At 41.2% G+C, this 17,906-nt stretch overlaps 2 protein-coding genes across 4 annotated transcripts; one reads left to right on the forward strand and one right to left on the reverse strand.

Moving 5' to 3' along the window:
• Positions 1-1,775: 1,775 nt before the first annotated feature.
• On the reverse strand, positions 1,776-8,420 carry LOC137287107 (caspase-3-like). The gene is made up of 6 exons (XM_067819243.1): positions 8,007-8,420; positions 6,354-6,396; positions 5,063-5,343; positions 4,503-4,681; positions 3,424-3,580; positions 1,776-3,308 (listed from the first exon to the last, which is right to left on the reverse strand). The coding sequence occupies exons 1-6, from the start codon at positions 8,017-8,019 to the stop codon at positions 3,085-3,087; spliced, it is 897 nt and encodes a 298-aa protein (XP_067675344.1). The 5' UTR covers positions 8,020-8,420; the 3' UTR covers positions 1,776-3,084.
• A 1,590-nt stretch (positions 8,421-10,010) lies between these two features.
• LOC137287095 (caspase-3-like) lies at positions 10,011-17,826 on the forward strand. Of its 3 annotated transcripts, none has more exons than XM_067819229.1 (7): positions 10,011-10,232; positions 10,535-10,564; positions 11,426-11,483; positions 13,629-13,900; positions 15,200-15,378; positions 15,997-16,153; positions 16,703-17,826. In XM_067819229.1, exons 2-7 carry the CDS (start codon positions 10,558-10,560, stop codon positions 16,924-16,926), a joined length of 897 nt encoding a protein of 298 aa, XP_067675330.1. In that variant the 5' UTR covers positions 10,011-10,232; positions 10,535-10,557; the 3' UTR covers positions 16,927-17,826. The 3 variants fall into 3 exon arrangements, with proteins under 3 accessions (XP_067675330.1, XP_067675331.1, XP_067675332.1); XM_067819230.1 differs by having other exon boundaries at positions 10,030-10,183; XM_067819231.1 differs by having other exon boundaries at positions 10,211-10,305.
• Positions 17,827-17,906: the final 80 nt, after the last annotated feature.

The raw sequence follows: 17,906 nt of genomic DNA on the forward strand, positions 1-17,906 counted from the left end.
ATAAATGTGCGAATCTCGGATTTGAGAGGACAGATCCTTTCGCCACTGAGGAGCATAAGCCTGGATAGTTGAAATTTTGAGTCACTGTAATAAGATCACCCAACGTTTTAAAAGGACTCAGTTCTAGATATAGGAGGAAATAATTATTATTTTACAGAGCAGTTTCAGCATAGCATTAGATACGATAGTAGGTTCTACAGGTTACTGCCTGACATTCGGCATTTACGGGTACACGGACGACTGGTCGGCTCGGAGTCAGTATAATTTGTGTGATTGGGGTAGTAATGATTAACTGCGACATGGTATCTCAATAAGCTAGTGCAAAAAGCCCGGCTGCAGTCAGGATTAGTACACGCAGGCACACATATATATATTTCACCCCACCCCACCTCACTTGTCGTAGATTTATATCGCCAACGTTATGTAGTTGTCGGACGCGCACGTAAAATCATGAAACCTAACCTAACTGTGGTCGTTAATACACAATGTGTACGTGCGTGTGTGGTGTGTGTGTGTGTGTGGGGGGGGGGGGGGGGGGGGGAGGGAAAAAAAGGAAAAATACAAAACATCTGTTACAAAATATCATGAAGTAGAAAAGTATGTGTTTCCAAATATCGCTCGTTATCTTTGTCTTGAAACTAATGATGAATAATTAGATCAGTCTGATGACCATATATCATTGCAGAAAGCGCTATTGCAGATAACGTTTGGAAATATTGCTGAACACAACATACATCGTCACACATACGCAGATGTTGCACACCTGTACAAGTGTTTTCCTGATGACCGAGAAAAATCTTGTAGCTCACTTACAGACATGAGTCAAGTACAAATGGTAAAGAAAGCAAGCGAACTTAAGATCAACAGCAACAGAGCGCATTCTCCTTGGTCCAGAGAAGTTAAGGTCCATATGTGGAGTTCCCTCAATGGAATTTGACAATTTATGTACATGTGTCTACTTTGGTGATCAAGTCACGGACCTTGGTGTGGTCCTAGAATCAGTTTTGTCACTCAGTTCTCATGTATCTCATATTTCAAAACCCGTTTCTTGTCACTACGATACATTAGGAAATATTCGACAATGTCTGAATCTGCCAAGACTCCTGCATTGCCACTTGTCCTGAATAAACGTGATTACCATAATTGTTTTACTGTCCAGTGCATCAAAGACCCAGAAAGCCAAGCTGCAGAGGGTGCTGAGCGTCGCCGATCTGGAACATATGAACACATTACTCCTACACCGTAGACGCTCCTCTGTCTTCCAGGCGAGTTCCGGATCGTGGTGCAACTCTTATATCATGTTTTCCGCTGTCTCACTTGACCTGCACATTCTTATCGATCCAATCCTCTAACCCTGTACATGTCTCACAGACTGTTGAGACTTTAACACCTTTCAATCCAGTCTATAAAAACACCAATGTTTAGAACAACCTTTTGCTTTGAGCATGCTTCATTATGTATATATGCGCGTAACACATATGCTATCATTAGTAGGATTAAGAATGCCCATTGGCAAGAAGATCCACGTAGTAACTGATATTCAGCAACCAAAGTTTGTCGTAAGAGGCGACTAACTGGATCGGGTGACACATGCCAGTGCATCACAGTACCGTAGGTCAATGATTATGATACTGATCACTGGATTGTTTAACCCAGATTGAATTATTTACACGTCATCGGCATATTGCTGAGAGCTGAATATTGTTGAGTGTGACGTTAAACATAGAAATAAGTGGACATTGGCCAAAGTGACCTAAATTTGGACAAAAACAAAATTGTTTTTATACTTTATTTAATGTTTATACACGTTATCGCCATATATACGTAAATTTAAGACAAAATAAGTGTATTTGAAGCCAAACACTCGGGTATCAATAACATCATTGAAGCAATGAGGCTGTGATGAATTAATGATTACACTTTCATTCCCGCCCGCCACACCATCCCAGACCCCTACCATCCACGCTCGCTTCATCCTCATCCCCGTCAGTTGATGATAACGCATACCTTCTTTTGTTTGTTAATATCAATTAAAGAACAAAATGCCCAGAATAAAAGTTTGTGAAAGTCTAACAGTTAATATATTTCGATGGCCTTATACATATACTGTTATTTCATAACATAAAAAAATGAAATAATATATTATTGCCACAGTATACAGAGAATATTGATAACAAACATATGTACAATAACATATTTCTCCCATCATTAGCAAGCACCTGTGGTTAGGAGATGGGAGTGACATGTTGAAATATAGGCCCACAGGAAGTGCAATAGTAGTGTAATGATAAGAACACGACACGCAGTTTTGCAGAGGTACACCGACTGTTAAAGCATGGCGATCTATGATTAAAATTTCTTGAATTGTGTGACATTAAGTAAAGCCTAAACTGTTTCCAAGTAATCCACCCAGAAGATTATGTGACAGCTGTAAATAAGCATGGATTGTACATCTGATGAAAGAGGGATGTGTGACAAAAACACCATGATAAAAACGTAAATAATTCCTATTATCTTTTCAGATGATATACTGTTATAATTTCAGATGATATACAGTTATAGTTTTATGGATAATAATAGTTTTGAGTTTATAATGCGCCCTTTGCTCGAAGTGCTAACACTCAATCTGACTATTATTGCCCCAGATAACCCAGGCTGCTTATGAGGCCATATAAGGTTAATAGTCACATGACTTATCTCACTGGGTACACATTTTCAGCTGGGTGAACAGAGATAAGTTTGAACAAACTGGCAACAGCTTACCGTAGCATCAAGGTTACCTATGGCTATTGATTTTATTAATATCAATATACATGGCCGATCACGACACATCGATATTTCGAGTAATCGATACAGTCGAGCATGTCTGCGACACCTTTAAACCAACATCGATGCATCATCTGTCACAAAGGAGTGGAGTGCAGGAGTGCCTTTTGTCCTGAGAGTTTACTAAGCGTCCATCAGAGAGTTTATTAAGTGACCACCGAAAACCCCCTTCACAAAAGCTGCGGCCGCCTCTTTTTCAGTTGTTTCATGTCTTGAATTCGCAAAGGCCATCTCACTGTGAGCAAAGATCGCATACGGTCACAGATACAACTGTTTTGTTAACAAAGACAAGTAACAGGAGCACTGTTTCTTTGAGTTGAATTCTTGTTGCCTGGCTGCCGACTTGAAATTGACCGCCAACCGCCTGTTTACCAACGTCAGGAGTTTGCAGATCTCTAGCTGGCCGCCATACTGTTCCATGACGTCACACAAGGTTTGTATAAAATAGGAACCATGCATTGTGTTCCGGTAGCTGAAATAACCTAGAATGGAAACAAAGAATATAATATTCAGTATGTATTACAAAGAATATCAGCAAAGACAGATGTGACATAGCTGAAGTCATGCTGAAGGCAGGGTAAAACTAAATTCACTCACCATGCACCGTCGAATGAATGTACAGAAAGTCCACCTCGTATGGTAGGTTCTGGAACAGGTCTTCATCATCGTTGTCATCTTCATCGTCATCACTTCCACTGAACACTGCAGCATCTGCGACATCATGTCCCTCGTCAACCTGATCGCCCTGACAAGCCTGTAACAACCAGGATTAATTTGAATATTCACCACATACTTATCTTCGCTGGATTTGACAGGGCACGGCTGTTAAGTCTATCTGGCATATTGTAAATGGGCCCGAACAGTTGATCTGGAGAATGTAGAATTACCTCCCTTGGTAAGCGATGGCCTGTCCCTGGAGGTAAGGTGAAGTTAGGGATAATGTGGCATGAAACACGATAACTACACTGACATATCCGTGCATGGAGCAGAGTGTGTGCCTGTGCGTGCGTGCGTGCAGTTTGTGAGTGATTGCTTGTTCTGATACAATTTTATACGTTGTAAGGTTGAGGCAAGGGCTTGGAGACTGGGTAGAGCAGTTCCATTTGGGGCTTTGTAATTTCCCACTGAGACATGTTATGTAGACACAATATTATATGAGTGCATACTAAGTGTACGACACGATATTTTCATATTTTGCCTTGGGCATCGTATGAAAAGTATGAACCCAGATATTTTCGACCAGGTAGGTAATAAATCTCTGTATATCACATCTGGTGCTTGTACCACCCCTTATACGCTATGGCTTTGTGTAAGGGTTACAAACAGTTCAATCACTGGTGGATTTAGGAGCACATGATATCTAAACGGTGTGTGTTGTTCACATATGTGTGGTATTGTGTCATTCGATTGTCACCTTTATAGATATAGATGCACAGGTACTTGTGTCATTGCGAGGATTAAAGATTTTTTTTTAATATGAAAATTTTGAGATGACCCTCTATATATATATATATATATATATATATATATATATATATATATATATATATATATATATATAGAGAGAGAGAGAGAGAGAGAGAGAGAGAGAGAGAGAGAGAGAGAGAGAGAGAGAGAGAGAGAGAGAGAGAGAATGTATGACAGTCGAATGACACTGTGTATCTATCACGGCTTACATTGATGATGAATATCTTCGGTTTCCCAATCAGTGTGCGGCACCGTCCGCCGGCGAAGTACGATATGAGGGTCTTTATGTGAACTTTCCGCCCGTCCGTGCACGTCACGTGATCCTCCGAGCCGTGCGTCATGATGACGCAAACAAAACAGTCACGTTTGCTGTGGTCCGATGCGGCTTCTGAATCAGAAATAAAAGGACTGTCCTGTTTTACTTTGATCAGTATGCAACTAAGAATTTACACAACTGAACTATGGCGACAACCGGTGAAGATCTGGGTTAGAACTGATCTTCAGCAAACCATGCTTGTTGTAAGGCGACTAATGGGATCGGATGGCCATCTCACTGACTATGCTGACACATGTCATTGCATCCCATTTTATGATCATAATTTCAATCAGTGGACTGTCTGACTCGATTACTTACAGACTGCCGTCATGTAGCTGGGAAATAGATGAGTGCGGTGTTAAACAACAAAAAACTAAAAGAGACGAAGGGATTACAAACATGAGTCACTCGGATGCACTTCCTGTACACAGTTACGAGGTCTTGTATACTCACTGGACATGAGACATGCCTGCAAAGTGTCCGCCGTGACGTCTTGGACCATGTCGACGTCAAATCCACGGCTGACAAGCGTATCCGTCATTCTGATGGCATCCACGTCGGTTCCCGTTCGGCAGGCTGTTGTCCTGAAGTTCTGGTTGCATATTATCAATGCCAAGCCACGCTCTTGGCGGTTCAGCTTGTACTTCACAGGACCGGAAGTGATCTCTCGGACATTTTCCGATGAGGTTCTTGCACCGGAACGCACGCTCTGACTTGGGGCGGATATCGTAGCCCTGGGGAGGGAAGCACAGCAGGTGTTTTACAAAGTGTTCACAATGCTTGTAATCTGCAAGACTGACGTTGTGGTGGCCTTGGTAAAGTCTATTTGCTCTAAAGAAAATTTGTTCATGGGAGATAACTCCTCTGGCATTTTTTGCAGATTATGCTCTACCAACCAATCCAATGAAACTAATACGACCGGGACGCGTTGGTTGCATGAAAACTTGATATCAGCTATCATTATAATGCTTCTTTAAAAATTCATTACTGCCAGTAATTAGCCGATTTTCACATTGAAAAACATACAGCAAATAACGCGATTTCGCACTGAGTGCAAACTGGCGACATTTAAGATGAAGACTATTCTGGAAGGTTATGTAAACTTTGTCTGAGATAATAGTGGATGGTATCAAGGAACAGGGAATTTCCCGCAGAATTCAATACTGTGCAATATATTTTCGCTACTGATCGCCGCCATATAGCTGTGATATTGCAAAGTGCGGCGTAAAACTAAACTCACTGCTAAAGCACCGCGCACGCTGAAGATTATAACACATGCATAATCACAACATACGATCACAGACACACATGCCGAAGGTTATAACACACGCATAATCACAACATACGATCACAGACACACATGTCGAAGGTTATAACACACGCATAATCACAACATACGATCACAGACGCACATGCCGAGGGTTATAACACACGCATAATCACAACATACGATCACAGACACACATGCCAAAGGTTATAACACACGCATAATCACAACATACGAACACAGACACACATGCCGAAGGTTATAACACACGCATAATCACAACATACGAACACAGACACACATGCCGAAGGTTATAACACACGCATAATCACAACATACGAACACAGACACACATGCCGAGGGTTATAACACACGCATAATCACAACATTCGAACACAGACACACATGCCGAGGGTTATAACACACGCATAACCACAACATACGAACACAGACACACATGCCGAAGGTTCAACTTACGGAGGAGCGTTGGTCCAGCTTGTGGCGTCAACCTCGTCAAAACCTAGTGAAGGGGTTGAAAAGTATGTTATTAACAAGCTAGTTCTCGAAAACATGAAATATACACATGATATAGCGTGTGAATCTTCCTTTGGGACAGCGGACCCTGACAACTGGTATTCCGGACCGTAGTGTGTAGATAGATACCATAGAATGTCTATCAGGTACTCGAGTTTCCATGTGGAAACATACTATTCATTCATCCGTTTCAAGGGAGTGCATTAGTTGCGTCATGCGTTGCGTCCAAAAAAAAACCCCGCAGGCAATACTTTTGTAATTTAGACAATATACTAGGTGAGACTTTTGAATGCGTTGCGATCCCATGCGATTTAGATAGGTGGGCCTCCTATTTTTGACGCAAAACAAATGAACTCTCATGAGGAATTCAGATTCTATGTGGAATTTGTAATGCCTGTGTGAAAAGAGAACAATGAACACGGAAGTAGGGCTGAATATTGCCCTCATTTTCATGTTGGGTTAACATATGAATAAAACGCAACAAACCCTTAAGTGGAGTGTTTAAATGAAGTATTGCAACAACGTTATGCGAACATAATGACAAAGGTAATAGTATAGCATGATCTTCATAGTCAGTGTTGTTGGTTTTTTTCGACAGAATGGACTTCAATGCACTATATTTGTATAGTTATTGTTACTGTATCTCTGTGATTCATTCAGATTCAACTCCACTATAAAACCTGTTAACATGAACTATTGCAAAATGAAACAAAAACATGATAACTACTTGAGCTAAAAACCTCATATGACCGCCAATAACTAAGATCTAGAAACAGCCAGAGATGCCTCCTCCATCTCTTCATCTTCTTCCTCATCTATTTTGGGGCATAAGAACAACCTTTGATGCCATCACAGAGTCCAAACACACTGGCTTATATCGCAGATGATTGCAAAAAACGCACTCGGTAACACATGCGTGAAAAAGGGGGACGTATGTGGTGCCCTTAAATGCACAATGGTCTTAAGTACCGAAGACCCACGCGCAAAGAACCCACTGCTTGTGTGCCCTGCTGAGATATTGCTGGTATACAGCCAAAAGGAAAAGCGTAAAACCATACTTACTCACTCGCTCGCTCTCCCATGTGATACGGTGTTACATGTATCTAACAACAGAAACAACACCTCGAACCAAACGTTTATGCATAGACATTGTGAACCAAACACCAAATTGACATAATTCTGAAATCCTATCACCCAACTGTCGTCTGCGAGATGTTGCGAGACTCCACGAGACACGTGCATAACACAAATAGACATGCCATGATGCCGGGTGACAAATGGTCTTCAGAAACCCGTGCCTGTATTAAGAGGCGACTAACGGGATCGCGTGGTCAGGCTCACTGACTTGGCAAACACATGTCATCGTGTTACAAATGTGTAGATGCTTATGAAGTCAATCACTGGATTGTCCGGTCCAGACTAGCTTATCTTCAAACTGTCTCCATACACCTGGAATACCCGGTTAACAAACAAACAAAACCTTACATAAGGCATCGATACCAAGCAGGCATAACCAATATTCGTCAGGAAATAATATCAACACAAAATGGATAGACGCGACATGACTGATTTCAAAATCTCTCCTAACGCTCTTACCTCCGTCGTCCATATTGGTTTTTCTAAACAAGCCCAGCTCTTCAACTAGGGACACAATCCATAAAGATATGTCGAACTCGGTGTACAATAGGCATTCAATAAACCCAGACGTTCTGTCAAGCTACCATATCGAGGCATGCCTTTTCTTGTTAGGACTGTCGCAGTTGCCGGCGAGTTGCCAATTAGAGGCCCTCCATGGGTATGGTGGATTTATAGTTACAGACTGTACAACAATGACACACGCCTGCATTCGTTCACGATCCTCGTTTGTCCACAAAATGTGTTTCAGATGTCTTTTAGTGCCGTGAATAAGATTGCAAAGCCATTTTCGGATGGGTCGAACATTCTGATCAGCCGAATTGACCAAACGGGATGTGAATCCAGTCAACTCGATCTTCACTTGTACAGTACAGTGTAACAAAGATCAAACTATATTTTGGTAATGGGCTTAACGAAAACACACATAATTTCTTTATTTTTTTCATCAGGATTCGTTGTAAAAGAGTATGGTTTAGTGTTGTTTTAACGATAATCCCTGTACCAATATAGCGTTGTACATCGGAGGTGCTCCTTAGTCATTACAACCAGGTAGAGAATCGAACTCGGGCCTTAGGCGAATGCTTTAACATCTACCATCCCATATGCTCAAAGGCGTGATTTGGATCATGTCTACATGTACTGACCAGTTTAAATACGATTGACTTATTGATTTGAACTTTATTCTTTCATCTAGGAGTGTCAGTAAATGTGAAAGTACCATCATCACGTAAATGTGATTTATTTTCCAGTTCTAGATTCACATGTCGTATATTCCAAATATGGTGTTTTTAAATCCATATTGCACACTGTCACGTGATGTGTCCATGTGAGACTAAGGTTATATGGGTGTTCTGTGGCTTACATATTTTCAATACCACCTATCTCTGCGTTACTGGGCGGCAAAGGCGTGTTTCTCGTGTACACTTACATGGACGCAGTGGGTGAGCTGACTAAGGCGCCAGGCTAGTGATCCAGTGAGGTTTCGGTTTCGGGATCGAGCCCCACCTGTGACCGGGTGTAAATACCTTGGAGTCAACTTCGTGTTCAGTGTTCTCAAAACCCCTAGTGCGCAGTACACAACCCTGTGCACTTAAAATATCCCACGAATCCGTTGGTAGATGACCACATGGTGGCCACATGAATACGTGCAAACACCTAGTTGCAGGTACAGCAACGTGCAGTAAACTTGGACAAAGTACTGTGATTATATGTCTCAGTTTATGCCACGATCGTCACGACCCGCGCTTGTACAACTATAGACTAATGGTTAGTCTCTGAATATATATAATTTTGATAGTAACAAACTCATCCTTTTAATTTGAAAAGGAGACCCAGGGAGACCAGAGATAAATCTAGAATTGCTTCATTTAGGGCTTTACCTTTGCAGAGAGAATCGAACCCGGATCATTTGCGTGACGAGCGAACGCTTCAACCACCAGGCTAACCCACCGCCCCCGATATTAGGAAAACCAAACAAGTGGGCAATACTGTAAGCCCCGAGCCACAGACGCCATCAGGCCACGATGACCAACTGTCGGTCCTAAACTGTGTGATCATCCTATCCTCAAGTACAGCTTGTGATTCTGGCGATGATCCGTGGGTGGGAAATAGATTGAATGGTAATTTCCATGAGGTCTGATAGTTATTTTTACCGAGAGAAATGCATTAATATTTGTGGAGAAGTGGGGTAAGAAATAGCACTCAGTTTCCGAGGAAGAAATTACATAGAAATTGTTTGTTATGTAAGCCTATCCTTTATTGGTGAAACTCAAATTCATCATGAGGACAAATCAAGAATCAGAATAAGGACCAATCTGGGACTCGAACCCAGGAGATAATCATCTGGCACACCTAGCGTAAATATACGTTAACTCCAGTTTACATGTTTTCCATACAAAGTTACGGGCATTTGTCGAACCCTAACGGGGCCTCGCTGGGTACAAAGGGGAGTCCCCAGTGGTTTCTATGCACGCGCTTTCCTCAGTTACGGCTGTTAATATATCTCATAACGTTCTCAAGTGCTTGTTTGGGTATGATTAAGGAGGACGTTCGTGTTTATTGACACTGACAGACCTGTGAGTTATATCGTTCCGAGACATCGAAGAGAAATACGTGCGCATTTGAGACAGGTACATCAGGTATGACAAATCAACAGCCTTCATTGTGACAACTGCGCCTGAAATATAGGTCAGTAAGTCTACGCCGTTCGCCTGTATTATAATCGATGATTTCTTGAGTCAAGTCCATCAGTTACTTCCGGGTGGGTTGCGATAGCAACAGGAAAAGGAATGATAACATTTCACCTGTGTTGATAACATTCGTCTGGCTGAAGTCACTCTGTTCTGTAGTTTTGGCGTTCGCTTGTGTGCTTATGTTTGTGTGCAATGGTAATCCATTGAATGAGTGTCAAGATGGATGTATGTTATTGGACTGGCTGTTTGTATTGTTTTAAATTGTAAGATATTTTGGGGTGTTTCTTTTTGTTGCAGAATCACAGCTCGACACTGGCAGTATGGCAGGTAGGTGTCGATGCTAGAGAGTGAGTGAGTGAGTTACGACGATTTTAGCAATTTCAGCAGTATTACGGCGACATGAAACTGAAAGTGGGCTTCACACATTTCACCCACGTAGGGAATCGAACCCAGGTCTTTGGCGTGGTGAGCGAAAGCTTTACCCACTAAGCTTCCCAACATGTGGGCATTACTGTAAGTACAAATCGAGCCACAGACGCAATCGTGTCACGATGACGCACAGTCAGCCCTACACTGTGATCATCCAATCCTCCAGTCGCTCTGTTCAGCGTGTGATTCTGGCGCATCCATACAGACTCAGAAACTCCAAAGGAAATGGACAATGACTTATGCTCCCTTTATCATGCACAGGTGCTCGTACAGTCTCTGAACCAAGAACCTTGAACTCAAGAACCTAGATTACTGCAAATACACAAAATCTGTTAGCTCACTTCTATCATATTAGAAGATACCTGAAGAACTATTATTTACTGTAATATTTAAGAGATCATTCATTAGTCAAGCCAAGTATATGTGGTCCATACAATAATGCTTGTCGTAACGGGATCAGGCGGTCAGGCTTACTCACTTTGTTGACACATATCATCTTATCCCAATTGCGTAGAACGATGCTCATGCTATTAATCAGTGGTTTGTTTGGTCCAGACTCGATTATTTACAGACTGCCATCAAACATTTGGAATATTGCTGAGTGGTACGTTGAACAAGAAACAAACAAACCATACTTTATACACGACGTGTATTTATACTACTAATATTTCAGCTGGGTTACATATATTTTGCTGAAGATGGATCAAGCGAGAATTAAAATGTTTGATTATTTTTTCAAAACCTTATCATTTGTTACAGGTTCATATGACGAAACGGATAGCAGCTTTATGTCGAAAACAAAGATAAACTGTACAGGGTAAGATATTCAGCTTCACTTCGCATTGACGTATTAACATTCCCCTTGATTATAACATTGAATTGAAACAACTGTGGCAAGAATTCTTTACAAAAACACAATGTTTAAACAATGCTGCTGGGTCGCGTCGAGAAAAAAAGTTGACAATATATAGGCTTTGTTGGACCCTCACCATCCACCATCCACCATCCACCACCCAAGGCTTCATTGTGTATAAATAACCATGCTCGGAGCTACCATTTTTTTAAAAAAAAAACAACCTTACACATGATTTTTGCTATGAAAGTTGGGCAAGCCCCCAGTACTATCTAAATATAAAGCTTTGCAACCTATCGCGCTTACACGAGAAAATGGCGTGCTAAGCCCGGGTAACTTATTCGAGATGTTATACACTGCAAAGCAAAAAGGTCTTTGTGTAATAATAATAGTTGCGTCACATATTAGTTCATTCAGCTGACTCCCGACCAATCTGTGCGGTAGTTAGAGAATAGCCAGTGTGTTGTGGGAAATTACGGATTATCGGTCCGCAGTGACTGACTAATGGTGTTAATCCCTAATCTTTGGTCAGGTCCGGGTGGTCTGTATATTAAGCAGGTTACTCTACAGAACAAATATTGACACTGTAAAAGGGCAAATGAAGTAATATTTAACATGTCAGACCTTCAGAGAAATTGGCTGAAGCCATTCTGATGTTCACAGACCTATTGAGAAATTCATATTTCTAATGTCAACGACGTGTACAAAGACTTTATAAGTACATTTCATTTATTATACTGGACTATTCCCATCTAAAGTTATTGAAACACAGAAAGTCCGAATGTGTTGAACTATTCATGATTTATTAGTTCTGGCTGCTTGTATATACACTATATGTGTTTTGGGCTGCCGCTAGTGGACGGACTACAGAATAAAGTTTATCTTTCTGTCCACTAATGTTCATATGAAGTGATCTAATCAGTTTGTGACGTCATGAACAATGGATGACGTCATATCGTATTTGTGTCCCAACAATGAAGCATATATTACGTTCAACTGACCAATCAGAATCGAAAATAGATAAAATATGCCCGTACATAAAAGTTACCCAAGATTAGTCCCTATACGGCATGTGCACGATACAAACCGGACACCATTCACACCTTGGCCCAACGTCTGAACTTCCTGGGATTGATTTAGCTATACTTCGATTGAACCAATACAACCACAAGTATGACTCAACAGGATCACAACTTCAATAATGTCTGAGTTAGTTCTCGCAGTCTCGTTGAATTTATCAGTGATGCATGTTATCGTAATATCCAGTCTAAGTAAATTTAGTCTCTGTGTATTTCGTTACACTCCGCCACTGAGTCTAACAAAACCCAGTAGAAGGTCGCGTCAGGTAACCTTTGAGCTACATATAACCGTCCAATCAAACGCGAGACGGTTAAATAGATTTAAGCAATCAAACAACGGCTACTACATGTATTTAGGGATCGGTGGGATTTTCAAAATATTCAGGCTACCGACACAGATCTCTCCACAAACAAAAATCTGTATATAACACAGTTATTTGAGCAGCTGTATATACGCTTTGGGGGTTCTGTTGACATGGTTACCATTAGCCAATATTTCCGCAATATGACATCCTTGAATATTGCCAAAAACACTATTTTCAGCGACTGTTTACTCACCGTTGTCATGGTTGTAACGTGCGCCGTGTGCATCACCCGGAAAGGATCGTACACTAAAAAGCATTCGGAATCGTTCAGGTACGAACCTTTTCGAGATAAAAAGTTCAAAAGGTATGTGCGAATGTGCACTTTCGCGATTTGGTAAGCTATGTTCTGATTGGTCAGTCTCAAAGGTTATATTACCTGACGCGACCTCCCATAAGGTTTTGTTAGACTCAGTGGTGGAGTGTAACGAAAAGTACTGAGGATAAGTTTACTTAGACTGCGTAATATCTAACATGTCTTGAATTCTATTCTGCCATAATTTTTATGGGGATATTTTTATTGTCGTGTAAACGTTCACCTCTTTTGTCAGTTTTCCAGTAATATCAAGGTGCATTTACTAACGATAGCCACGAGTAGCGAATATGAATACTTCGCTAGCTGCATTATTGTATCCCAAGCCCTTTTCAGTACTTTTGTCCCCTTTCAGGAAAAGCAAACCGAATGCCTGTAAATTACCTTACGACCCTAGTATGTCCTCTGAGGATGAACTCAAGAAGTACGACATTACAAGAAACGGGAGGAAACTCGCCGTCATCATCAACATCTCAGAGTTTGAGAGCTATCCGAGAATGCCCCAACGCACACACGCAAAAACCGACGAAGCCGTTATCACGAACATGCTCGAACAGCTGCTAGGGTTTGAGGTTTTCCCTAAAGAAAATCTGACATTACAAGATCTCACTGACCTCTTCAAGGAAAGTAAGTTAAAACCCATTTTTTTTATGAATCTGTGTATCCATGTCTCCATGTCCAACCCGTGAACATTCGGGTTATAATTAGTCTTCAGAAAACCATGCTCGTTGTTAGTAGCGACTATCGCGATCAGTTGGTGGCCAGGCTCGCTTCCTTCGTGAGCACGTCATCGTATCCAAATTGCGTAGATCGATGTTCATGCTGTTGATCACTGGATTGTATCGCCCAGACTCGATTTTTTACAAAGCGTCGTCATATAGTTGGGATATTGCTGAGCAAAAAAATCAGGAAAAACGGGAGGAAAAGGAATCAGGAAAAAAAGAATCAGCCTATGAAAAGGCTTACTGTCAAAAAAGCTTATATTTAGGGATTACCCGGCTTCCAATCATGTAGAGAAATATTAACTGGCTTCAAAACATGTATAGTTGGTATATGGTTACAATAGTTTTGATAGTGGTACCAGTAGATCTATATAAGAGTAAAGCATGTCAGTTTGAGATAAGACGTTATGGAGGTGATAGAGAGCAGCATGGGTGCCAATAGGCTTTGCTGGAATGGGTACATTAGCTGTGCAATGAAGAACAAGGTCTGGTGGAAGTGCACAAAGACGTCTAGTCTTAACTGCTGTGCATCGTTGAAGGATTAATGAAGCAAAACCATGTGTAACCATGTAATCTGTTACCGCTGACTGAAGCATTGGATTAATGAATCAACAGCTAATCGAGTTTATATAGTAAACAGGATTGCTTACAGCTAGCTACTGTTCGGATATCGCGGGAATCGGATTATCGGGGTCCGGACTAACGCGGCCTGACTGTACGACACTCTGGACATGGGAAAATCCAATTCTCCAGAAAGATCACAACCATGCACCTGAAGATGCAAAGATCAAGTATGCCAAATGTAGACAGTTATTCCTCCGATGAATGTGTGAACTATTTCTATTTTTCCTGTTTCTTTTTTTAAAGCAGAATTTGATTCTTTTTCCGATTCTTTTTTTCCTGATGCTTTTTTACCGGTTACCTAAGCAACCAACTAGAGTGACACATCTTGACGTCATCGCTAAACTATTATTTTCCTGGCTCCTTCTGAATAGTAAAGAACATATTTTAATAGGATAGTTTTCGGGGACTAGATGTCAGACTATAGCAAACATTTGGTCAAGTGGAGTGTGTAAGTGAGTATAGCCTGAAATGGTTATTTGCAATATGGCGGAAAACGGACGATAATGCGACGACCGTCCGTCCGACTGTATCATTACATCAAGGATAAGTTCATACGGAACCCATATATGTTTCTGTTAAGTGCGTACCTGGGACTATAAGAACGTGGAGACGATGGCCGTTGTCGTGATGTCGTATGGAAACAACAGGGAGATCTACACACATGACGGTCAGAAAGTTGAGATGAAAGTACTGCTGGACAACCTCAAAGGCAAGAAGTGCAAGGGATTGGCGGGCAAACCGAAGATTGTGTTTATCAATGTAAATCGTTAATATATTTCAGATAGATCAAATTTCATCAATACTTCTCTGGTTTGTTTACACTGTGCCACTCCCCGTGAGTTGTCACTTAATGTCTTTTACTCCTAGCAGCTGAGAGTTCGATTACAAGAAACGGGATGATGTCATATTAGGACTTGGATTAGAATTTTCACACATCCATATTTGGTACACCCTTTTTTCACCTTTTAACGTCTGATTCACATTGATGAATGAGCATGGTATTAATCCGCTTTTAGCAACATTCCAACAATATCAAAGATCATCACAAATGGGCTTCACACACTGTACCCAAGATGGGACTTCTCCGTGACCACAAACACAACCGCTCCGCCCTGCAACCAAATCCTCAAAAAACGCATTATAAAATAAAACTGCTTCGCGTATATTATGAGAGGTTCCAGATATGTCTGTTGCCAATTTGGGATTTAAATGTGTCGTGTTGACAGATGGAAAGTGGGATATTCTGGATTAAAATATGACATAAACATGACAAAAGTCATGTTATGTTTGTCTGATGAAAATGCAGTGCGAAATTAACAAACATGCAGGGCGGATGTACTACCACATGCGTAAGAACATGTGTATTTATTATAACAGGCTGGCAGCTGGGAAGAATCTCCTGAAGACCTGGATGGTGATTATGACGAGGTTGATGCATGTGTCACTAGAAATGAGGAGACAGACCCCAGGGAAAAGACCATCTGTATTCCGAAGGAGTGTGACTTCATCCATGTATACTCTCCAGTAACATTCGGTAGGTCAACCTGGAGGCCCTTTTACTCTTCCTGTCCGGTCTGGACTCCCATCATTCACGTACCATAAAGCTGGGTGGTTGCTGTGGATGATATTCATGTCGTCCCACATGACCTGTATCTCAGGACAACAATGAGTCTTGAACGTATAACCACATGACCCACTTCCTGTATGGAGCCAGTGTGGGTGGCGTCTTGCTGCGGGTCTCTGCTCATACGTATGGCCAGTGACATGTCTTTACCAGACAATGTTGCTAATGAAATGGTTTCCAAAATATGGATGAAAAGACATAATCAGTGTGTAAAGTGGGGACAGGGATAATTGTCAGAGCTTCAGAAACTCCACAGGAAGGGGTGCTATAATGATTTTGACCATCATCTTCAGTTACTCCTATGGAAAAAGTGGCAAAATTAATGGAATGGTGAACTAACACACTATTATTAACAGCTAGCAAAAAATCCATAAATATTAGTGGGAAATTACTTTCAATAAGTATAGAACTATCAAACATGATCCATCCAAAAATTAGCTTAAACTTTTCATTTTCAAGGTCACCAAAAGGCTGGCAATGTGGAACAAGGGAACATATTCCTGACAGCTCTGAGTGAGATGTGCCTCAAACTGGACAACAAGCCTCTGGAGTTCTGTGACATGTTGACAAGAACTAACCGCCAGGTGGCACACCGAGTCAGGTCTGCATCCAACATCCCTGCCAGACCATGCTTCTTCCTGTCAACACTCACCAAGGAACTCTACCTGATGTCAAACACATAGTCACCAGTGTGGAGGCGTATACACTTTAAGCCTACAGTCAGGAGGGAAAGCCTACAGCCTTGTGTGTGCACACATTTATCAGACAATATGTATTCTCCTTGGGCCCAACACACAGGTGTAGGTCATATATGTTATGCATGCATAGGGATTCTGTGTAGACCCAACACAGACACTAAGGTACAAACTGGACACTACTTTTCGGTGATGCAGTCAGCAACATTACTACATAGCATGCGAAATAGTAACTGACCCACTACCCCGTGGCTGGTAAATATCCAGTCTGGCCAGTAAATCTGCAAAGCCACTGGCCTGACTGGCAGGTGAATTTTCACAAGGTCATTTTGTAAATACGTGTACATCACTCTGAATTAAGTTGTAATACTCATTTAAATAATACAAGATTACCGCCTGATAAAAGTGTTCATCATATCAACAGGTTATTGTCATTGATGATTAGTCATGATGAAACCCGTGTCAGCTGACAATATATCATTTTTTGTGATCTTTGGCTTAGTTTCCACTCTCAGTTTTCAGTCTGATGAATTATTTTGTGGGCTAGTTATTTTCGGCATTGCTTGCTCACCTGGCTAGCAAAAGTTAGAAACTATTTCACACACTGTTACAAAAGCTTGTAAATAAGTAAGTCCAGACTACCAAACCTGTAGCTGATATATATGAAAAGCCTTTAATACATTTGCAGTGATATGTATGTACATATAAAGAAGGCATTGCTCTCTTCATAAGTCATAATAGTGGCATGATCAATCACTTTGTAAATAGTAAAAGCATATTTTGGTGTCATGTTTTCATTCATCTTCTCAACTTGTATGTTCTATTTTTTCTCACATAAGAAGTCATGAACGTTGAAAGCATATGAAAATAAATATATATCTGGCGGTTTCTACGTGTCACTGGTGAACTCCTCCATCTTGGTTCAGGTCATGTGAGAGTTTAACACAGAACCTCTTTGACCAGAACCT

This window comes from Haliotis asinina, chromosome 6 (genome assembly GCF_037392515.1).
Source record: "Haliotis asinina isolate JCU_RB_2024 chromosome 6, JCU_Hal_asi_v2, whole genome shotgun sequence".
NCBI lineage: Eukaryota > Metazoa > Mollusca > Gastropoda > Lepetellida > Haliotidae > Haliotis > Haliotis asinina.